Source organism: Pteropus vampyrus, unplaced genomic scaffold (assembly GCF_000151845.1).
Source record: "Pteropus vampyrus isolate Shadow unplaced genomic scaffold, Pvam_2.0 Scaffold233, whole genome shotgun sequence".
Classification (NCBI taxonomy): domain Eukaryota; kingdom Metazoa; phylum Chordata; class Mammalia; order Chiroptera; family Pteropodidae; genus Pteropus; species Pteropus vampyrus.
In genome coordinates this window covers 446,033-471,215 of record NW_011889014.1, presented here as the reverse complement: position 1 = coordinate 471,215, position 25,183 = coordinate 446,033, and the positions used below count along the sequence as shown (strand labels likewise).

Sequence of the window (25,183 nt, the reverse complement as noted above, 5' to 3'; positions counted from 1 at the left end):
CAAAAAGTTAAATCACTTGCCGAAGATCACACAGCTAGCAATGGTAGAATAAGGATCCAAGTTGAGAAGTCTGGTTTCAGAAGCTTTGTTTTAATTACATTTTTCTGCCTACAGAGACTAAACTGTTTTATACTTAGATACTGAGATTGTAAATATGGAAATATTTTTAAAATAATATACTATGAAAACATCAAAATTTTAATATTAAACGCGGCAGCTGAATTTTGATGGATATTTGAAAGAACATTAAAGGAAAAAATATCTAAGACAATTCCAAGAATTTTGTACTTAGATCCTCATTTATGAATCTAGCTAATATTATTAGAATAACAGATTCATCCAATGAACTAATAAACTCTCCTGAAAATTTAGAAAATATAGAAATTTTCAAGAAAAAAACAAAAAACCGAATGCCAAACACCCACCTGCAACCCTGGCTGCTCCCAGAACAATGGAACAGATCCCCGAATTTGTATGAAGGAAGAAACAGAGTCATCTAAGTACACGACCTACAGAGAAAAATATTGTAAAAAATATTTCCACAGACTAAGCTGTTACTTCTACATTAGAAGACATTTTCTAACATCCGTTGCACACTAGTTATAGCTTATGATTCATCTTTCACATACAAACTGTCCTAACAAAATATCCAAAATAGGCCACTAAATAAGTTTGATTTTTTTAAATCAGTGATAACTCTTCCATAGAGATTAACCAGGAAAATAGTGAAAATATAAGAATCACAACTTTTGAAAAGGAATTCCTTTTGAATCTCAATACTTACATTTATACCTTTCTATTTCCACTTAATTTTTCTTTAGTTTTTATATTTTTAAAAAACTACCTTGAAGATCTGAGCTGGGCTAGAGGAATGGCCTAAATTTACAATTACATAGTTTCATAGCCAAAAATATCATACCTCTTTCTTTTAGATGGTACATATATCTACATTTAAGATTGGGTTTAATTTATTTTACAGAAAAACACTTTTCTTAAGTTGTCTAGCTCTATAATTGAGTTTTTAATTCAATACCAAAACACAGGCACTGCCATGCCATGCTGATTAGTGAAAATCTTGCTATTTATTTGAAGAGTCATAACCAAGTAAGTCTGTTTCAGGGTAACCTTTCCGAAGGCCAATAAGCAGCTGAGAACAACCATGAAAATGACATTACGGATGTCAAAATGAGTTCTGAATCAAGTAAAAATCTGTCATTCTATAATTTTCTGTGTCTCTCATCTCATTGATGAACTAAGCAATACAAAACACTACATACCTGCTCTGTTTCTACAAAATTAGCGACGTGACCATCATCGTTTGTTCCTCGGACATTAAATCTGGTCCCAGCTCGTTCACAGCTTAGTCTAGAAATGAGGCAAGCCTTTGCCTGTTTATGAGCAGCATAAATCGTTCTGATTTCTACTCCCCCACACATGAGGCGTAATAGCCAGTCATCGCAATTCACGCCATAGTGCTTGAGATGCAAGTGCAAAGACTGATTCCTAACGCAAAAAGAAAGAACTGCATTAGCTTACTGAGTACTAGACAACAAAGTTTAAGTTTTAAAACGGTGCTCCTAGAAATTAATTTAATGCTATTAAGTGAAAAGGCACCGAAAATAATTCAATTCATTTACGTTTATTCTGCCAGGTATCAAAAGACAGAGCTCTGAGATCCTCGAGCATGTGATCTGTGGTCCACAGAAAAGCAGAATATTGGTTATGTTTTTAGAATCTGTGCCCCGTTTCTATTGTCTTTTTATATAATGTATTTATAACCTAACTCTTCCAAAAAAGATTTCATACACATATCCCCATGCCACATTATAAAGCTCTACTTTTAAGGCTTGACTTTTATGAGGCTCTATTTTAATTAATTTAAATTTAAATAGCCAGGCAGGCTAGTGGCTACTGTATTAACGCATGCCTAGAGCTTTCTGTTACTCCAAATACTATTAGCTTTCTAGGTAACAGATGAGGCCTGGTTTCCAAACTTCTTAAGGGCAAAATGTTTTATTCAAACAAACATGCGGAAGTCTGATGATCAGGCTACATAAAAGCAGTGTCACCATGGCTAAAGCAGGGATGAGGGCTGGAGTCCTGCCAAGGTTGGCCATCTTCTCATCCTGCTGTCTCCTCAGGGGTTTCCACTGGAACCTTAGTCCTCTAAAGAATACATGTGGAGACTCCTAACAGACCTACCACCCAAGCAAATATATAATGGTGCAGAAAAACCTTTCAACAAACAAAAAGTGGATTTTCTATAATACTGAGGCTTGGTCCTCTGAATTTTAAAACTCTCCTACTATGTTAAGTTGAATTCTGAAGTGCTCTGCACTATCTTGCTGTCTTTAAGGTATAAAAAAAAAAGTAACAGCCTTTTCCTGAAGCCTCAAGGTCATTAATATCAATAATATACAGCAATACTGCTAAAGCAGCAGTCCCCAACCCCCTCCTCCTCAGGGTTTAGGCTGCAGTCGAAACAAAACAAATGCTGGTCATGTGCACTTCTGGTAAACCAGCTATAACCACATTCCTTCCTTCCATTCAAGAAAGCATCCCGAAATGTCAGTGGTAAGATTACTACTAGAATAACATTAAATCCGATGACTATTATTTATTTTAAAATATGACTTAAGCCCCCATACTTTACTAGTACCTACACTGATACTGATCTGAGACAAAGCTCAAATTGACTGTGACCCAGTATATCGAGACATAGTGGGTCCCATGTCACAGCTCAGGTATAAGAGACTTGACTGCCTCATTTAAAGAGAAGTGGGTGTGAGATCCTATGCATTTCCTCAGGCAGAGTTTCTCCTTCTTCTGTCAGTTTACATTTTTTTCTTTGCTGTCAATGTGTTGCTGTTTTAATTTTATTTAAACTTATAAACAACTCGACAGACAGCAGCTTCGAATCTCCAATGGAGTAAAACTGCCTGGGTTTTTATGATAGGTATTTACCACTCTGGCCACAAAACTTTCTTGGCCGTATCCTGGAAAATATTTCGATTAAGCTGCAGGGTATGTGTAATGAATATGAATTCTTAAAGCTTTCATTTTTCTACGCAAAGTGAGGCTCGAGAACACCAATCCTTGGCAAAACTGTACAAAGAGTAAAAGGGAGCAAAGCTCACCTTTGGTGTTTCAGCCTCCCCTTTTTTAACCTGTTTCCTACTGGATAAACCTCTTAATGTGTCGTCTAATTCTGCCCCACCTCTGGATAAATCTGGAGAAACTGCTAGATAAAACTCTTCAAACTGAGATCTAAAGTTAGCCTTATTGAATGAAAAGACAAATGAATTATTCCTACTGATTAAACTTAGCCAATGTGCTTGGTTGCTGATCATCGCAGCTGTACCTGCTTGGACTTCTAATTAAGGAATGAAAACTTTGTCAACCTAAGGAATCTGGGGTAAGAATGAGTGGTGGGGCGGGGGGCGGGGGATAGGGAGGGGAGGTGGTAAGGACAGCTTCCCGAAGCCAAGCTGCAACGCCTTTTCCTTTCTCAGGGACTTCAATGTCTCTTCCATCAGAAAAAGTATAGGGTTGACAAGAGCAGACAGGACTCTGTCTGCTCATCTGCCCTGTTGACTGACGCTTCCCTCTCCTCCCATCATCTCCTGCTTTGCTGGGCTCCGAGTCTCTGACTCCAGTGCTCTGAAGCCCTTTTCCATTCTGCCCTCTTTTCTCCCCCATGCCACTACTCAGGGCCGAGAAACTTCCATGTGAGCTACGAGGCGGCTAAGCTATTCCTCTAAAGTTAGTTTTCTATTCTGACTTTTTGTTGACTTTGAGCCCTCTGACAACTAGGTAAAATGGGTCTGACCTGAATGTGCTACTCAAGGACCTTACAGGTAGACGGTGAAAGTGCAAGTGGGGTGGGGGTGGGGGGGGGGGGGGGGGGGGGGCGGGCGGGAATACACAGGAGGAAAAATCTTGACTCTGAACTGCTGAGGGCGGAGTCCTGGACTTTGGCCTTACAACATATGCAAACAGAATGAAATATAATTAGTACCTGGTGGTATTTAGGGAAAAAAGTCATCGTCGTTACTGGTTGTAGATAAGAGAACTAAAGACTGGGTCTGCTCCTATAATAAACTGATACTAATTATGGTCACGTGCGTTCTGCTCATCTGTGCACACTTATATTACAGCACATTATGCGTAATCAGGGAATATATCACAGTTACCTACTTATGTCTTATTTTTATTATAGTACTAAACTTTATCCCAGCATACTATTCCTTTACAGTCGGTTGCTCTTAAATCAAGATTTTCTACTTACAACGTTAAAATTAAAAATAATAAGAGAATGTTGGCTTAATAGGCAATACTGCCAGAGACAAGATCTCAAAACTAAGAACAGTAAATATGAATAACACGATTCCATTACAACTAATTCATTCCTAATTTTAAAATAAAGATTTTAAGTGTATTTCTGAAATGAAAGTTTAGTCACAATCAGGGAGAGAAAATGGGTTTCATGTCACATGTCAACTTCAGTAACTGACAGTGGATGTCTCCTGTACTCGGCTAAGGATCCTAGGGCAAGAAAGAGTGAGTAGTGTGCTCTCCCAGTAATGCCCATCCCTGCCAGCTCTGGAAATAACTGTTGAACGTACTGTGCCCCAATTCGCCAAGCTATTACACAGCACATGATTACAGAGCGACAAATGTAACACAGACTCACCAGAAAAATCTATTATCAGTCGTGTGTTCCTGCATGCTGCGATGTGCATTAAGACTCAGATCTAAACTGGTTCCAGATGCAGACCACGCAAAATAAAAGTTTCCTGAATTCAAAACTTTTCGCACTTCTGAAATGCGATCCTCATCTGAAGAATCGACTCGTAGTGATATAAATTCAGTGGAAGTAACTCGGAAAACTTCAGATTCTTGGATTTTTCCAACGGACATACATCCTGTGACTAGGACCAGATAATGTAACATGGTATCACCTGCAAAAACCAAAGATTTAATGGGATGAAAAGTTCCAATATTTTTCAAGCTATTCAAAGTTTCTTCCAACTTTCTTTTCCAGTCTCCTTTTTAAACCTGACATCATGATGATTTTAAACTTATCATTGACGTGTTTAAGTTAACAATGAGATTTTGGCAAAAGCTGAAATACATTTAGTATAATGAACCATTTAAATATCAACAGAATAATCTTACATTTATGAAATTGTTCCTCTACTTGATCTGAGGGTATGTAAGATTTATTTTTTTTAAAATGTGAAAAGAGAGATCTTGGCCAAGTGGGGAGGGAAACGGACTGGCACATTAGGAAACAGCAGTTAAAAAAAATGTGTCATCTTCCCTACCTTGCCTTTATGATTGTTAGGAAGTTCAGATAAGACAATGAATGTGAGTTCTCTGTAAATAGCAAAGTTGGAAAAATAGCATAAAATGTGAGCTGATGATAATAATGATATATGGGCAAAGAGTCCCTGGTAACAATTTATAAAGCAATTTAGTTTACAAAAACTTTCATAGAGATTCATCTAAGTCTGACAAAAATCCAATGAAAGTGGAATTCAGCAGTGATGTACTCTGAGCATGGGCTATGACTTGGCTCCATTACTTATTACCTAGACCAAAGTCACTGTGCTAACATGCCAACCTGAGATAACCTCCCTATAAAATAGGATTAAAACAAATCTCACTGGACTATGAGAGTTACCTAAGACAATATTAGTTAAGCACCCAGGCAGATGTGATAGATCCATTACAAATGGTGAATCTCCAGACCAATGCTCCTGAAAGTATGGTCCATGACCTGTTACCAGTTCACAATGAGAAAAGATGCTTGTTCCAGAATGGAAATCAACTACATCACCAAATTCACCATTTGGTTTAGCTGGCTTTTTTTTCATAGTATGACTTTACCAATGAAGGAAGCCATGTGCTGACTGGCATGATGGTGCCAGGTCCTCATCTCAGCACAGACCAATAATAAACAGTTCATGGAATGGTACCAGACCTTGCACCTCATTTTAGTCACACTGTTATAGACAATCAAATTGGTAATCACAAAAGTTATTTTGCAGCCCATGGTGACATTAAGTGGCAGAGTCAGACTCAAGCTAAGACCTTCTGAATATAAAACAGATGTCTTTTCTACTATAAACCAGGGAAATCAATGCAGTTCCAATTAAAACATCGTTTCCTAAATGCATTGAAGCAAAGAAGAAGGGCAATGCTCTCATTTTCTTTTGACAACTAGCACCAATCTCTTAAAGTGTTCAAACCAGGCACTGCCTCTGGAACTTAAAATCATGAGTGTGAGCATGCAGCATGCCTTTTCAATCAACAAACATTATCCCAAGATTAGCTTCGTCAGGGTTTAAAAGATGTTACCACACAGCTCAAATATGGAGTCTGAAATGATTTATAACTAGTCTCTTTCAAATCCTTAGAATTACAAAAACAGAAATGAAAAAAATAGATGAATTATTCCGAATAATAAACTTACCAAGATTTAATCGTAAAACACCTAAGAGTCCATATGCATCCAGTACTTTGGAGTATGTAGCCTTGATTGCCTCTTTTTCTGCAGATGCTACAAAAAAAGAAGTTTTAGGGTAAGAAATGTGATCTGAAACATCAGGTTTTATCTAGCTATAAAGTCGAAGTTTTGATCAAAATTTTCTAAATATTAACCTCATGTTCTTAACATAAATGTATTGAGTAAAATATTTTAACAAACTAGTAACTTAATTGCTCTTCCCAAAGAGTTAACCAATTGCTCTGCACTACCTATGAAGCCACCCTCTCCCTCCGATCTGTGGTACTACCTTTAATAATATTCGCATTTGGGAGTGTTGTGAATTCTCTTCTCTCTCCCACTGATCTGTTTGCCTTCTCTTAGGCCTTCTCCCGCCTACAGGACAGCACCTGACACCTTAAGGAATCTTTCAGAATCTCTGGCCTCAATATATTCTTTCTGCTTTATCTTTCATTATCCCCCTTTTCCTTTCACTCCTTGCATCCTATGCTCTAATCGTATTAAATTCTCAATATTGCCCAAACATGCTCTTTTCCATTTCTGTACCTTTGCACAGCAATCTAGCCTCCCGCCTGCAAAGCTCTACCCAAACTTTGTCTCTTGGTAAAATTCTATTCACCTTACAAAAACATAGGCGGGTCACTTCCTGGACACCTTTCCTTACTCAGCCAGCGCAGTTCTTCACAGAGCTCCCTCTTCATGTTGCCAAAACATTTTATCACTTTATTTAGACTCATCACTGTCTTTCCTATTAGCCAGCCTCCTCCCTGAAGGCAGAAATTCCTTTGCATCCTATTCATCCTTTCACCCCTAACACTTAGACTAGTGCTTGACACATAAAAGGCTGATAAAATGTTTAAATAATGAAAGCTAATACTACAAAGTTTAGCACAGGAACAGGAAATCTTTAATCTGGCCTTCGGCTTTTTATTTCTTCCGCTATAAAATTAATGTTATCTTGCTAATGAATATAACCCACAGAATAATTTCCCTAGGACAGGCTGTTACGGTAGTTCTATCAAGAAAACAAAACAAGTTCTGAAAATTTCAAGGGAAAATCTTCCTAGTTCTTAGCAAATACACTTATGAAAAATTTGACAAAGAACCAAAGAAATATAAACCATAGCTGGTATCTCAATGAACAATGACAAATGATCTCCCAGTATGAAATTCAGGAGTGGGGAATATTTCACCAGGCCCTAGGTTATGGGGATTTGTATTTCATTCTGCATTCCTAGAGTCCCTATTATAATTATTACTATAAATATGTTTATAGAACAGTTACTCCAAAGATTCAATGATAAGCCACACAAATATAAAACATCACAACGAAAATTTCCATTATATTTTATAAAGTAAAATAGGATTGCCTACACCGAAAACATTAGACTTGTTACATCTCTAGTGACAGAAAGCATGGCTTCCAGGGCAAATATCATTCTAGAGTTTTACAAGTTACATGGTATATGTTTTTAAATACCATTGCTAATATAGTAATCTAGATATTACTACATGTATCGGTTTCAGCAGCAATCATCATTTGGGTTCTACTACCAGCAGCTAGTAAGAGTTAAAAAGAAAACATATTTTTAATATTAAATCATCACCTTCCCTTAGAAAACAAGTCATTGTATAACTTAAATTACCATGCAACAAAATGTTCTCTTCTAATAATGCATAATAATTACCTTTTCATTAATTGTATTCCAAATATATGAATATATCATGTCTCTCAGGCCCAATGATGTCTCATCTATTAGACCGTCACCTGATTCAAACATGCAAACAAATGTCATGCTGCTTGGTTATCTACTCTTGTATTACATTCTGATGCTCAGGAAACAGGACTGATGCACACATAAGCACACTATTTATTTATTTATTTTTGAATTACTATTTTTTTTATGACAATGGTTAACAAAATTCAATAAATTTCAGCTGTACATTTTAACAGCAAGGCACATATATATTTACACTGTGTGTTCACTTCTTATAGATTTCTTTCTGTCACCACATATTTGACCCCATTTACCCCGTCAACCTCCCTTTCTCCCCTCCTCCCTCCCTCCACCCTCTGGTAACTAGCCGATTGTCCATGTCCCTGAGTCTCTGTTTGTTTGTCCTGTTCGTTTGTTGCTTTTAGGTTTATATCCCGCATGTAAATGATATCATGTGATTGTCAACTTTTTCTGTCTTGCACAAGCACACAATTTAAAGTGATAGATAAAGTATGCTAAAGCAAAGGAAAATAACTGAAAGAGTAGATGTCATTTTTCCTGCCAGTAATATTTGGTTTCCCCTCAAAATATGAAATCATTCTTAGAGTGATCAATAATGCTTCAGCCGGGGTACTTGTATATTGTTTCTCTGATGATCATGACAGTAACCAACTCTGGGTTAGATATTCTTCTTGCATTATTCAATTTTTACAACAACCCCATGAGAAAAATTACTATTTCCATTTGACATGTGAAGAAACAGGCTTAATTTGTTGCTAACTTGTCTAAGCTTAAGCAGCCAGTCAGAGAATGCAGCTTCATGAGAGAAGGGACTTTGTCTGGTTCACTGCCCTATCCTCAGTGGCCCAATTCAGTGCCTGGCACTCAGTAGTTCAATAATTCTATGTTCGATGAATTGGTAAATAAAATTTCTGAGCCATATGCACCTTTAATTCCAGACACTTCTAATTTCATAAGAGAAAACCATGCTTTCCTACACATTTTTTATGGAAAAAACTGTTGATGTCTTCTTATTCTTCCGTATAGGCTTCAAAGATTTGGGGTAGAATGGAGGGAGGTCCTTTGCAGGCTGTCAGAGCTCAGGTAAAGTAAGAAGGATGGCCCTGTGCATGGATATGAAGCCAGAGGCAGGGAGAGAGGGCATCCACTTGGCAGGAGGGGCAGCCTGGCCTGAGATACTGAAGTCTGAGCAGGGTGAGGAGGGCAGTGTCCACGCAAAGATGTTGGGAGCAGCCTGACATGGTATGCTGGAGCTTGAGAAGGGTGGGAGGGGGCAGAGTACACTAGAGAGAAGCCCAGACAGGGTGTTGAAGCCCCAAAGGGCTGAGGAGGGCCCCCCATGAAGGGGGATGCAGTGGCAATGGCAGAGTGGTTGATCATATAGCAGAATGATCAAGGATAATAGGAACCAGGTTCTCACTGTCAGACACAAGGAGTGCACATATGAAAAGAGAAACAATTAGAAATGCACACTGCAGTGTTGACTGAAATCGGAGTTACCAGTGTGAACTCAGTTTTCTAGAGAGACAGACAAACAGATATAAATATACATGGGTACATATATTTACACGTACACATACATAGAGACATATATATTCTCCTCAGCTCTGTCCGTCGACAAGACCTGGGACCAGCACACCAAGCACCCAGATCTTGCAGTCTAATAGCATCTTCCACTAAAAGGGACTAGGGCTCCTTGGGGAAATGGCTGGTTCCAGGGCTGGGGCAGAAACAAGATGAGCCTGGAACATGTTCTTGTACCAGAAAGTAATGGAGAATTCAAAGAGTAATGGAGACATGCCACAAAAATGCAGAAGCCAGTTAGAAGGGACTTCAACTGGTGAAATCTGGGACAATTTGAGCAACAAAATAAACTACAAGAGTAACAGAATATAAACCCACTGAATAAGCCCATAAATTGAACATTTGATGAGGAATGGAATGTTTATATAGTCTCAAAGTATCTCACCTCAAAACATGTGTTAATTATAAAGAGGAAAAAAGTCTGCCAGAGGCCTCACAGATGCCACCTTAACTAGGTAATCAAAGTGAACACCAACAGTAACGGGATGAATCAAAACTGTGTGCCACCTGACGGTACAATGAAAGAACCCAACACCACTTCTGGCATATTCCTGCCAAGATGTATAACCTGAATCTGAGCATAAAAAACCATCAGACAAACTAGTGGAGTTTATTAAATGGTAGGGTATATGGAGAGCGTAGAGGAAAACAACGAGAAGGAATGAGAGGAAATGGAAGTTCAGGGGTCATGCTGATAACGGAAGTTCAGGTCACTCTCTTGCTACCGTAGTCTTTCAAGGTATCTACTGTGCTTTCAGTGAGGGGAACAGAATGCTTTCTGTAAAGACCTTTGTATTTTTTTTTTTTTGTCCTATTCATGTTGTTGTTATTAAACAAACACGATGCTAGGAAAAACAAACCTTTCTTTTTACTCGTTACTGATTTCTAACCACAGGTAGGCATGACTGTCCAAGAAGACTTTTGTTTGAGGAGTAATTCTGAGCCGATCAAGACCTTTAGCGGTTCAGCTAAGGTAAGGTCTGTACCTTGGCTCACTTGTTAAACAAGCAAACTAAGACAAAGCCCAACTTCTGAAATTACTACCTGAACATTGCAGGAGTAAATAGTACCCAACTCCCCCAAGAGCTTATCTTAAAAGAAAAACTCTTCTTCCCATGTCACATTCAATACTATCTTTCATTCATGCCTTAAATCTTTTCTTAGTTTTCAGTCTAATGTGAAGATACATTTCCTGAGTACACAAAGCTATCTTACATATTGAATCTACAATTATAGCTATATTTTTAAATATATCCTCACATGATTTAAACTGACAATCTGCAGGCCCTGTGATTCTACTCCTAGTGAATATGTGAATATGAATAAGGTCAAAGGATTGAATTTAAAGCAAAATAAAATATGTGCTATAAACATTTATTCTCATATGTATGGATGAAATTACATGATGTCTGATATTTACTGCAAAATAAATCGAGATATAGATAAACACAAGTGTCCATGACTTGATAATCATTGAAGCTGGGCGACAGATTCAAGGGAATCAAGACACTATTCTCTCCCTTCTCTGATATGTGTTTTGATACTTCCCAAAATAAAATGATAAAAATTTGATTTTGACAACATTCTTTGGCATCCTGGATAAATTTAAAAAGGAGAGAAGAGACGGTGAGTCTCGCCAGTCAGAGAGATAGCTGAGGCTACTGGAATTCTGAGTGATCAGAGGGGTACTTTCTTCCAATCACCCTAGACCACAGGAGTTTTAGTCAAAAGCGCAATGGGCATTTATTGGGACTTTTATAACTGAAAGGGAGCAAAAGTCCTATAGCTTTGAGAATGGCCCACTAGTCTGCTCTTCCCAAGGATATCATATACTTATCAAATAGTAAATATATAATAAATGGGAAAGGAGAACTTTGCAATTTCAGATTGGAGACCCCAGGAAGGGTAAATACTCTGTCATCAATATTTTCCTTATATTCATCCTAAATAATTTAGCCTTAATAGCCTACTCTGTTGAGACTACCCTTGGAAAATAAGCTCACCTTTGCTCATCAGAGAAGAGGTTAAGAAATACTTAAAACTACCGAAAGTCTACAGCCATACCACCCTGAACATGCCCAATCTCATCTGATCTCAGAAGCTGAGCAGGGTTGGGCCTGGTTAGTACTTGGATGGGAGACCACCTAAGAAGACCAGGTGTTGAAGGCGGGATGCGAGGGGCGCGGCACAGGGAAAATACTGAAAGGCGTGAAGTAGTGATATCCTACAACTTAATTCGGATACCTTAACTCATTCATTATTTTAGCTCAGCACATATTTTCAAACTTCTTTTAAATGAAAAATTCATGACTGAAGGCAGACCTAACCTACAGTTTCTATTTAAGCTACTGAAAAGTAATGAAAATAGAAGCTATAGAGATGATTTATAATATAGACTATAGAAAACAGAGTCTAAATACATCACTTGTTCTCTGTCAAAATTGAACAAACTAACTGTTCTCTCTCACAGTATTCGACACCCTTTTCCAGCACTGTCATACAACGTAACTGACATTGTTCAGCATTGCTGGTGTTACATCTCCCTTCTCAAATTAAAATTTAAGGCTAGTAATGAAGCATAAGATCAGACTACAGAAGTTCAAATGAAAGCATAATCATACACCTATTTCTTGATTTTCATGAGTTGTGACTCTAAAAACAGGCATATCAAACATAGAATAATTGTCACATGGTGATCACACCTGCATTTCTAACTCCACCATCTGGAAGGAAAGAAAGAAAGTTGTTTTTAATTTAATGTTATTTTGAAGATTAAATTTAAATGCAAATTTCTCTAACTTCTGATGAATTTACAACCATTCAAATCAAATAATCATGATGCCCAAAGAAGGTCCTGCTGTCCAATGTCGACATTCTGCTGTGGCTCAAACCTTACGGATCGGGAGCAGCCTGTCTTTCTTCGGCTGATACAGAAGACCGAGCTAAAGAAAGTCAATAAGATTGTGAAAACAAGGTTACAAATTAGCATGATCTCCCTAGAATCACAATTTGCCTGTGGTTTCATGCACCGTAGTTTGTGGTCAGCTTATTTGCATGTAGGCAGCACTTTGGAGTAGCACCAGAGAGCCTCTAGTCAGAGGATCCTTGAGATCAGGCAGTCCAAGCTACTTATTTTCAGAAGAAAAAGACTAGAGGTTAGGTGATTCATCCAAGATCATATAACTGGCTGGCTGTAACGCCTCTTTCTATTTCATTATACATAAAGAGAAATATTATTTTACAAGAAAAAGGTTTTCTTCGTATAATTAAATAATTAAAATTCTAGCTGAAAGACATTAAACTATCCAAATTAATGTTCTATATAAACTAAATATTCCATTCTTGGTGACAATGCAAAACAAAAATAATCTTTCACTCATTACACACAACAAGTTTACTAAATGCCTACCATGTACCAGGACCTGGGAATAAAAAAAGCTAGTGCCTCATTACCTTCTAATAGGAAGATAGACATTATATAATCATACAAGTGCAAAATTATAAATTACGGTAAGTACGATGATGGAGTTGCAACGGACTCCAAGAGGAGGACCTAATTTAAAATCGTTGGTGGAGGGTTTTGGTTAGAATAGGCCTGCCAGCCTGCAGAAGTGACCTTTAAACTGAAATTTGAAGAATTAACAGGAAATTAGCCAAATGTAAAGTGGAGGTAAAAATATTCCAGGCAACATACACATACCCTACGACCCAGCAACTCCATTCCTAAGAATATATCCAACAGAAATGTGCACCAAAGATACAGGCAAGGATGTTCACACTAGTGTCATTCATAAAGGGAAACACAGCAAATGTCAACAAAACAAATACTAAAATATTCACGAAATGGAATACTGCAGAGTAATAAAAAATAATAAACTACTGCCATGTATATCATTGAATGAAAGAAGCTGGACGCAACAGAATATATGCTGAATGATTCCATTTACGTTAAGCTGAAAACCACATAAAACTAATCTATGATGTAAAAAGTCAGAACAGTGATTATCTTTGTAGATCATGGTGCAGATGACAATTGAGAAGGAACATAGGGAATCTTCTAGAGAGCTAGTAATAATAGTCTATTTCTCAACCTAGAAGTGGTAACATGGATATGTTCACTATAATTCATCAAGTTGTAAATTTATGACTTATGTACTTTTGTACATGTGTGAATGGGTTTATTTTTAAAAACAAAATCTGGAGCAGGAGGAACAGCATATGTGAAGACCCTGAGACCAGAAAGAATTTGGTACATTCAGAACTAAAAGAAGGCCAATGTGCCTGGAACACAGAAACCAAGAAGCAAAATAGTCTAAGATTAAAGGCAGGGGCGGTGGGGGAGGAGTGCCGGGACTCGATAATGTTGTTGGAGGTCATTTTAAAAAGTTTGGACTTTAAGTTCAGTGGTCAACCACTGAAGGATACTAAGGAATGGAATAATAGGATCTAAACTGTGCTTTTAAAAAGACTGGAGAGTAGGTGTGGGGAGTGGAAGCAGGGAGAGCAGTTAAGAAGGCTATTATAATGGCCCATGAAAGGGACTACAGTGGCTTCGCTAGGGTAGAACCAGTTAAAATGGTGAACTGCACGGATTCTCAATGAAATTAGGAGGTTGAGCTGACTGGACTTGGTAATGGAGTGAATGTGTGGAGGATGACGTCAAGTTCTGGTTTAGGTGGATGGAGTGCAATCCACTGAGATAAGGAAGAGCAGATGTGAAGGAATGCCATACACCCAGTATCTATTTCAACCCTTATTATGTAGTCACCATACAACATGGGGTATACTGGGAACCCAAACAATCAGAGTAATTTCTACCTTCTTTTCTCAATCATCTGCCCAATCCAAATAGCACAGGATATCCCTAAGGCCACAGCAGCTGGATCGGAAATGGATACAAAACTCAACTTGGTCCACTGCGAGGGGATGTGCGTTTTCATTTTGTGGGTTCTAACCCATTACCTCAGTAGGAAAAAGCCGAATTTCAATTGTCATCTAAAATAAATAATTATTCTACCCAGTTCTGTATCAATCCCACAACTTTGCAACATCTACGAATCTGAAAACTATACTTTCTACCCTATTCTCCAAGAGAATGATGAAATCGTTATAACAAAATAAGCCAAAGACACAGCCCCAGTGTTGGCCTAGGACAGACCACTGATGAGCACTAATGCACACCCAGCTAAGGATTTACTTAATTATAAGATTCATCCTGCCTGTACTTTGCACATGGTTCACAGGATATTAAAAGATTTGGTTTAACTACATTTCAGTAAGGAATTCAACAGATGACAGCAATCCTATGGTTTACTAGTAAACAGAATGAAACACAATCCATAATAATTACTTATTACTAAGAGCTAGTTTACATAAGTAAATACAATTTATATATAAAAAGCTATGAGGACAATAAAATGGAGAGTATTTTAATAAGTATAATGTCCAATATATAGAAATACTTAATGTTTAAGCCAATAATTTAATAACAAATATTTTGTTTTCTATTTTTTCTTTTCACTGACTTCGTTATCTCAAGATTATCCAGGAATTTAAAAGGCATATAAATTCTGCCAACCAGAAATGAAGGAGTAATTAGTGTCCAATTAACCAAGAAGAGTTAGTCTCTTCAAATGGCAAATTTACTCAGAGTAATTTGACTAGTTCAGTAGCTATGAAAAACACTCCAAGGTGGACAGGTGTGCTAACATTTCATAAGATTACAGAGTAACAACAATGGCTTACACTTGCAAAATCTATTATATAGAAGATAAAACACAAATTCTTATTTAAAAAAAAAAACTCAAGCAAATTTAAGTTTGTCATCAGTAAAAATATGATATGCAATTTTTTAAGTTATACCTCCTTTTGGCACTCTAATTACAAGGCTAATTCCAACTGCACTAGTCCATTCCCCTTTATGCAAACTATGTAACAAAACTGTACTGATTCAGATTTTACCATCACAGAATTTTTAAAAATGTTGGCACTAGATACAAAGGAAAGCAATACTATTTAAACTGCTACTCATTATAATTGACTCCTATCTTTTCAGCTTTTGAATATCTGAAAAAAATCTTTATGGTTGGGTAGAGAATCCAAATAGACAGTTTTTTTTTTTTCCTCTCAGTACTTTATTTCATGTTTCTTCTGTTTGGGGTTCATTTAGCTTCTTGGATCTGTGGATTTATAGTTATCATTAAATTTGGAAAACTGTCAGTTGTTATTTAAAATCTTCTGCCCCAACCTCTTCCCTTCGGGATTCCAATTACACACATAATATTGGGTCTTGTGAACTCGTCCCACAGCCCACGGATGCTCTGTTTATTTATCTTTTTCTGTGTTTCATTTAGGGTAATTTCTATTATTATGTCTTCAAATTCACCAATCATTTATTCTGCAGTGTCTAATCTATTAATCCCAATCAGTGTATTTTTTCATTTCAGATACTGTTATTTTCATTTATCCAAGTTTGATTTATGTCTTTCACATTTTTTTCATGTCTCTCTTTAATATGCTAATTCTTTACTTCTTGAACATATGGAGCATATTTATAATAGCTGTTTTAATATCCTTGTGTATTAATTTTAGCATCTGTTTCTACAGATTGACTTTTCTCCTCATTATGGGGTATATCTTCCTGCTTCTTTGCATGCATGCCATTTTTAATTGAATGCTAGACACTGAATTTTTACAGAGTTGAATACTAGATGTATGTATTGCAATATATATATTTCATTCCTATATTCTTTTTTCTTTTCTTTTTTTTTATGGGGACATTGGTCAATGAAATCCAATAAATTTCGGCTGTACACTTTAACAGTAAGGCATATATGTTTATATACTGTGTTCACCTCCCATAATTGGATTTCTGTCACCATATATTTGACCCTCTTTACCCCGTCTTCCTCCCTGCCCCCTCTGCCCTCCCTCTACCCTCTGTTAACCACTAGTCTATTGTCCATGTCCATGAGTCTCTGTTTGTTTGTTCTGTTCATTTGTTGCTTTTAGGTTTATATCCTGCATATAAGTGATATCATGTGGTTTTCAACTTTTTCTGTCTGGCTTATTTCGCTTAGCATGATTATCTCGAGGGCCATCCATGTTGTCACAAATGGCAGTATTTCATCTCTTCTTATGGCTGAGTAATATTCCATTCCTATATGCTTAAACTTTGTTCTGAGATAAATTATTTGGAAAGTTTGACCACTTTGGGTCTTTTAAAATGTCAGGCAGGACCAGACTGGCATTTAGTTGCGGGCTATTCTGCCCACTACTGAAGCAATGTACCTTTCTGAGTATTTAACCCAATCTCCCAAGTATTACAAGATTTCTCCATCTTGACTGTTTAGAACACAAATTATTCCCAGCTTTGTGTGAACTCCAGGAATTTTTCCACCTGCCCTTTTTTGGTGGTTCTTTCCCTTCCTCCAGTAGCTTCCTCACACAGTGGCACTGATCAGTATTCAATTGAAGTCTCGAGTGGAACCCTCTAAACATCTCTGGAGCTCTCAGTCCAGCTATCTCCTCTCTGGTATTCAGCACTAAGAAATCTAGCTGCATGGGCTTCCCAAAGTCCCTCCTCTGTCTCTTGAACTCTGGGAGACTGCCAGGCTTTGTCTGGGTTCATCTTCCTGTTGCTGTGGCCTAGAAGCTCTCAAGGTAGTAAGCTAGAACAATCACGAGGCTCACCTCATTTGTTTCCCTTTTTTCACGGATCAGTGTCTTGTGCTGCCTACCGTTCAATGTCTGAAAACTGTTTCGTATAATTTATTTTTGTTGTTGCTGTTATTTAAGGTGAGAGGGTAAAATAAATCCAGTTACTATTATACCATCATGGTCGGACACGAATATCCTGTTATAGTCCTGGGCTAGTTAGAATATATGACAGACCTCAAATTGTGTAATAAAAAGTCACATAACAAGGTTTCATTGTTCAGTGAAAGAGAAATTTTGTCTTCACCTTTTATTTCCTCATAGCAAAGGTAAGTGGTAAAAACATAAAAGCACTTAGGAACTATTAGTTTCGTCCTACCTTAATAGGCTAATCCTGCTACCCCAGCCCAGAATGGAAAAGTGAGGTTGGTGTTTTTTTTAAAGCGTTGATATTTAAGTTGACATTTAAGATGTTTCTATTAAGTAGGAACATTCCAAAAATTATTTACAAAACGAAAGTGAATTTTTGTAACCCTAACATAAAGTATTATATAACGAGTCTAAATTTCCTCATTTCTGTGTAGAAAAAGTCAACTATATAAAGTGACTTCCTCCCTCAACTTGAAAATTTTTCTTAAAAAGAGACAGGATACTGCCACTTATCTAAAGGGCAATCATGCCAACTGGCAGCATTTGGCAATTAAAAAACAGCTATGCATACTGCTTGTCATTACTACCTACTACACTTATCCAAAATTCTAGAACCTGACATTTAACTTGGCGCAGCAAAGGAACTTTTGTTTTTAATGACCCACTCTAAATCAAACCATGTCTCCTCTCTAATACATTAATAGTTTATAGGCAAAAACACAGAAAGTTTGACACTTCCCTCACTACAAAATGCTGCCAATCTCACTCTTAACTTTTAAGTCGTCTACTGGCATTCCTTTTCATTCTTCATTCTCAAACTCCCCAAATAATAACCACCACCCCTTGCACCAGCACAAATAATAATTACAGTGAAAAAAATCAAATAGTAAGACCATATCACTGGAGCCATTATTTAATTTATCCAAGCCTCAGTTTCCACATCTGTGAAATAGGGACAAAAGCACAACCCACAGAATTAAATAAAATAAAGCATGTCTACTGGCACATCTCTTAAATTGTATACTGAGATACTCCAGGATACTTCGACAAACTCTCAGGGCGGCTGTCTAATACTTGAAATTGAAAGGAACACAGGGATTCTCAACATATGCTGGACACTACCCAAACTATTAGCTTGATATAGTTGAGAGTTTTAACATTAGATTGCAGTGCAGTCCTTTGCTGACATTCTATCTTTTTAAAGTTGGGTTTTCAGTGGTTGCTGTGATAAAAAGCAAGTATCATTTAAAAATCAATGTGGTATAGGAAATGAAGGTGGCACTGTCCAATCTGATTCCAAGGTTTAAAAAACTGTCCAATGCTCAACAGACACACACATCCCATTAGTAAATAACCCTGGCTATTTACAAAGGAAATGAATTATTTTCAACTTATTTGCATTATTTTTTCAAACAGCTACTAAAGTTGTTAGGACAAAAATATCAACTGTTTAGACCTATTTTATTAACAGAACTGCGGCCTTGGGGTGCTGTGAAAAACTTAATGAGACACCAAGATGCCATGAAACAATAAAGCTTAGAAACCTCTGGCTTAATGCTGTGAATAGCAGAGGAAGCTTCCAGTAAATGGCACCATTATTTCATTATTATTACTCCTTTACAGTATGCAGTTTCATAAAAAAGGTGAGATACTTCAGATTCTATGACAAACATCTCCAGAATATTGTCCTATAGTTTTATCGCTCATATTTCCATGATAAAAGAAAAAATCAGGTAGACAAACTCAGATGGACAACTTAGAGTAAAACCAGGCCTAGAGTTAAGTGATACAGCCTTGCTGTCTATTAAAGTGAACGATTTGGGAGCTGATTTGACTCAAATCATGCTACTTAGAAAGCCTGAAACTAATCTTACTACTAGACAGATAAAAGCGAGTAATCCTTATTACCATGTGATAGCCACAAGAGCAAAAGCTCTAATTTTAAGAAGAATTTACACACCCTACATCTCCATCTTTTAAACAGGTGATTCATAAGTTCTGTAGAAAGAATAGGAAAACTGAACCCTACACAAAACTAATAGACATCTTCTTTTATCTCTAAATAAATTAGTTTCCGGGAAAGAATATGCAGTATTATAACTTGCTGACCATCAATCTTGCTGCTTACACTGGGGCAGACACAATATAACTAACCTCAGAATGCTCACCTGCCACATTGAACCACTGTTCCACAGACACCAAATTTTCATTTTAATTGACTGTTTTTCTAGACTAATAATTTTCAAAAATGAGTAACACTAAAAATGGTTACACTATGAAAGCTTCAGGTTTTTTAAATAAATAAATGCAATAAAAAATTGATAATGAAATTATTTTCCATTTAAAGAAAATTTTAAAACAAATTGGTAACAATATTTACAGAAGTCATGAATAACATACATCATTTTTAATTGGCATTTCAGAAAAATTTTAATAATGTGGTTATAGTTATTTCCATTATGATTTTTCAGAAACAAATCCAAACAATATTTAATGTACATCTTCTATATCAGTTCAAATAGTAATTCTTTAAAAGGGAATAAATTTTATTGGAAAAGGTATCATATTTTCAAATATAGACTACTGCATTTTTGTCAACTTTGTAATCTAGTTTAGGTTAGTCTTCCCCTGTGCCACTTAAAAAGTTTATTCTGCAAGTATTAGTAAAACACTGTAGTAAGCACTGGGAAACGAAGATTACTAGGAGATGGGCCTGTTCCCCAAGGAGTACAGTATGCAGACACCTGAACACAGCTCCACAATGTGAAAGCGCTATACAAAAAGTACTATGGAAGCATTAGCATTTGGTTCAGGTTGAGGGTTTCCAGAAAACTCATTATGGGCCTCATAACAGACAATAATAGGATTATAATTCTGGAAACATAATTATTTTGGATAAAATTTGCAAACTAAAAGTTATTCCATCATCTATCATAGAGAGGCCTATGTGAACTATGCTCAGAAACTACCATCCAACTTAATTATATCAGAATCTCTGGGAGGTTGGAGCCCAGGCCCCAGTATTTGTAAAACCTCTCCAAGTGATTATAAAGTGCAGCCAGGGCTGAACATTACTGGTTCAATGACTGAATAAGTCACAGCATCATGACTGATTTAAGCTTAGAATCCTATCAACATAAAGACAGAGTCTTGAGGCTGGATCAGTGGACACTTAGTCCTTTAATAGGATCCATGATCTGAGATGATATTCTTTGTATTTTCACTTACACTCCATTTTGTGACATGTGCTACCAATATGAAAGATAAAATTTCATGTTGTGTATCTCATGGCGCTTCTGGCATAAGCTAAGGAAATTAAGTGATTGCTAGTCTTTAGCAATAGGTATTGTCCAAGATGTCTAATTTTTTTTTTAACTTTACTCTTGAAAGCCAGAGCAACTAGAACCTGTAGAAACCGTAAACTTTTGGTACATGAAGACTGAGTCCTCCCAGAGTCACTTTCATCATCTACTTTCAAGAAAAATATCTGCATACAAGCATGTAGAGACCAACAAAACCATTATATAAAAAGTGTTCTTCTTGTGATACAGACTAAGTTCTACAAAAATGAATGGAAGGAAGGAAGATACAAGAGTGAATTGAAAGAGGCAGATGGGGCAGATTCTCATGAAGGAAGAAGACTTGAGTTGGAACACACTCAAGTCTTGGACCAGAAAGGTAGAGAAAAGCATTCTAGCAGTCTTGGAGAAAGCGGGCATAACAAGGGACAGCATGATGAAGGCTGGAAAAAGCATGGTACTTTAGGAGAGCACTGAGAAACCCCAGAGTCTCCTTAAAGGAGGTCAAGGCTGGACAAACAGGGTGGGGCCAAATTATGGAAGGCCTCGAATAACTGGTTGAGGAGTTTGAACTTAATCTTATTGAAAAATGGAGTCATACTTGTTTCATATAAAAAATGTTTAAAGGTAGACTGGTAGACTAACATGCAGGATGCACTGAAATTCAAGGCACTGTGATTGTTGAAGATGAGAATACCTTGGTATTTTCCAAGCACAGTTTCCTGAACATAGCAGGCATTTTTTTAAAAAATGTAACACACTACAGCATAATACACACCTTGGTATCACTGCAAACTGAATATTAAATGGTTTATTAAAAGGTCTGTTAACTCTTAAACATTAATACTTTAAGTACTGCTGTAAAGTTTATATAATAACATACCCAAGAGATTATACATCCGTTTATGCTAGCTTTATAGAGGTAATATTCAAACTTTCTTCTCATGAAAGAATTTCATAGTCTAAATCTAATGAAAATGAATAGAATTAATAGTCAAAACAACATGTTTGATACTTTTTCCTCAAAATAAATGTTAATGCCAAAATGGTTTAAGAATTTTTTTAAATCATTTTTTGGCATAAAAGAGGGCTGCTGGAGGTTTGAAACTATGATTACCCTTAGGTTTCCTGACCTTGGAGTAAAGAATAGCAATAATCCTAATAACTATAGGTAATGCACATAGCTGAAAATTTGGATCTCTAGTATTACCAGTAACCATAATTAAGGAAACATTTAGAATTGAAACAAATCAGGAAATCAGGTAATGTCATCAAAAAACACAAGCAGCTGACGAATGTTTCACATACTAAACCAAACCTTTCTCCCCCAGATATTTTTAATTAAGAATTCATCAATAAAAGAATTTTATTTGTAGTATGAAAAAATATGCTATGCAAATTAATATTACAGCAAGTTATATTTTGGCTTAAGTATAAAAAACAGTTTGAACTAAGTCCATATTGATTGAGTATAACTCATATTAATACTTGTTTCTTAGAACACATATAGCCCCTTCCTGCTCTGTGCCTCTACATAGCAAAAACATAATAAACAGCAAGTACTCACTAGAAAGCTTTTAAAAACACAAACACACTTCAAATAACCCAAAATTGGATTGATCTGCCAAAAACTTATACTAAGGAAAAAATGTAATATTCAAATTAATCGTTTTATTTTTAATTTCATCTATTTGCTCACAAAATAACCGAAACCATACTAATCTACTATTTTTTGTGTGTAGTGCAGTTGTCCTTTTCTTTAAAAAAGACTATCAGAATAACTTTTAAAATAATATAAAATCAGTCACATATCCCACATGAAATTTTGTTTACAATTCTCTTAATAAAAACACAAGGTCTTCACCATAAGACATTCCAAAAACATTAGATAAATAAACACTCTTACAGTTCATTACTATAACTGATCTACAAGAAATTCTGTCTATTACAGTAAAAATGTCAAGCAAGCCATTTTACGGGTATATGTGATGTGATAATAAATTGCAGCAATATTTCTTTGGAAAGAAATATTTACTTTTAGAAGCAGCAGTAGAACTCACTAAAGCAAAAACCTGTAACCAAAACCTGCATCTTCCCCACTCCCAACAAAAACCTGCAGCAGGGGAAGAAAGAAAAGAAAATTAAAGTTTAAAACGAAATAAGGTTTAACTAAAAGAAAATAAAAAGCATAATATGCTAGATAAAGACAGTAACAGAGTGGTCAGGGTCTTCTCTTAAAAAAAAAAATAGTTAAATCTGAATTATTTCAAATCAAAACAGAGACCATGATCAGCTGGGCTGTAACAGATGACTTACAGAGCACCGCTACGGCCCCAGACTCGAACATGAGACATTCTTCCTTGTGCCTAGTTTCCACTATGAGACTGAAAGGTGGGGGATCCAATTTGTGATAGATCCGAAATCCTTTGCTGAACGCCATTCTCCTTTCTTCAGAGGCAGCCCTGTGAAAATCAAGCAAAGCAAAGCAAATGAAGCTAATGTTTCCTTCTGCAGCAGGAACTGCATGCAAGGCATCCAGAAGTCCCTGCATGCCAGGTTTTCATGGGGAGGGGGGAGCGCTCAGGAAGAGAATGGTTTATTCCAAAAGAGAAGTCGTCATTTAATTTTACCAAAAAGCAAGAGAGGAAAAGCTACCAATTCTCCGGGCAAAGCAAGGCAAGGTTTCATCACTCTAAGTGCACGAACGGTTTGGTTAAGATGAGTTTCCCGTTTACTTTCTGTTTACCGAAAGGAAAAATTTGAGCGTATTTCGTTCGTAGATGTTTATCAGCTTCCTGCTTCAGTATTTGTCACTACGTTGACAGGGAACCAATTTGGAAACTTCAAGCCGTTCCTTCGGGGGAAGAGGAGAGGAGGCGGGAGGGAAGGTTAACCAGGCTGGTTCAAAGCTCCTTAGGGGACAGGCGGGGGGAAAGGATTATCCGACACCACAGGACCTCCCGAGTGCGGCGGCCAAGGGCCAGCGAAGCTGCCCAGGTTACCGCCGCCTCCCGCCCTGCCCCAGGCCACCGCCGGCAGGAGGGACGGCAGGCGAGAGACCGTGAATATGAATGGCCACCCGGGAAGGGTCACGATCCGAGACACGGACCCGACCGGGGCCACTCGGGGGTCGCAGGCGTTCGACCGCCGGGGAAAGCGGCTCCTTCCCAGGGGAACGGAGGCGCGCAGCAGCCCAATGTGTCCATTATGCGCCAGAAGACATGACCTGGCGCCCAAACCGCCTCGGCTCCTTTCCCGCGGGCAAGCTGACAGCCGCTGTCACCACAGCCCCCGGCCCGCGCGGCGCCCCGCACAAGCCGCGGTCTCCTGACAAACCCCGCCCGCCCTCCCAAACCCCGGCTGCCCACGGTCGCCCCTCACCGCTCCCGCCCGGCTGCGACAGCGGAGACGGCCTCAGGAAGCGTCCGCCCGCGCGCCCGGCCGCCAGAGGGTCTGGCCGTGGCCGCTCCCCGCCCCCCGCCGGCTTGCTCACCTCTTTCTCCGGCTCCTCCTCCTCCTTCTCCCGCAGCCGCTGCCGCCACAGCCGCCGGAAGCGTCACTTCCGCTCCAGCAGGCCCATCTCTTCCGCATTGCGCCGCGGCGGGGGTGAGGAACACCCGCCCCTCGCTGGGAAGGGGCGGAGCGTCAGGAGGGAGGCCCCGCCCACTCGGGGGCCGCCCTGCGGGCGGGTTGCAGGTGGGCTGCCCGCCGCCTTCACGCTCAGCGACCTTCGCCTCAGGCGGCGTGTCCCCAGGCCGCAGCTGCAGGTCCCACCTCTGGGGATGCCGGGAGAGCGAGGATCTGGCCTCCCTGGGCCCCTTGCGTGGGCTCTCCAGAGCTCACCAACCGTCCCCGTGGACGCCAGGGAGGGACTCTGGGGAAAAGCTTTGGGGGCTGAGTATTGATATGCACCCAAGATGGGTGTCAGGACCACCCCCAGTCGTCCCCACCAGCCTGACAGACGAGGGGGAGGGCTCGAGGGAGTCAGCACGCCGGCCAACCAGGCTGCGCCTGAAGAGCTGTCCATGGTGTCTCTCCTCCAACAGCGCCGAGTTCTTATTCTCAGCGTCTGGGTAGGTGGCAGGAAGGAAAATTAATGCTTAGTTTGGAACAACTCTGTTCGCTGCCTTTTCTTCTGGTGTGTTCTGGAGCTCTCGGGACTACTATAGAAAAGGGTGCTCAGCTGTACGTGTGGTGGAGAGTGGGAAGTCACAAACCAGAATCTCAAGACTGAGCCAAACAAA

At 38.4% G+C, this 25,183-nt stretch overlaps 1 protein-coding gene and 1 pseudogene across 5 annotated transcripts in view; one reads left to right on the top strand and one right to left on the bottom strand.

Annotated features, from left to right (window-relative positions):
* Positions 1-24,545, bottom strand: part of SYNJ1 (synaptojanin 1) — an 86,173-nt gene extending 61,628 nt beyond the window's left edge. For all 5 annotated transcript variants that reach the window (XM_023519722.1, XM_023519723.1, XM_011373841.2 and 2 more), the window contains exons 1-6: positions 24,433-24,545; positions 23,256-23,401; positions 6,479-6,565; positions 4,694-4,961; positions 1,278-1,503; positions 426-509 (exon numbers count right to left, since the gene is read on the bottom strand). In XM_023519722.1, coding sequence (XP_023375490.1) covers positions 426-509; positions 1,278-1,503; positions 4,694-4,961; positions 6,479-6,565; positions 23,256-23,401; positions 24,433-24,530 — 909 coding nt within the window. In that variant the 5' untranslated portion in view covers positions 24,531-24,545. The remainder of the gene's footprint in view (positions 1-425; positions 510-1,277; positions 1,504-4,693; positions 4,962-6,478; positions 6,566-23,255; positions 23,402-24,432) is intronic.
* LOC111728859 lies at positions 11,885-12,003 on the top strand (annotated as a pseudogene).
* Positions 24,546-25,183: the final 638 nt, after the last annotated feature.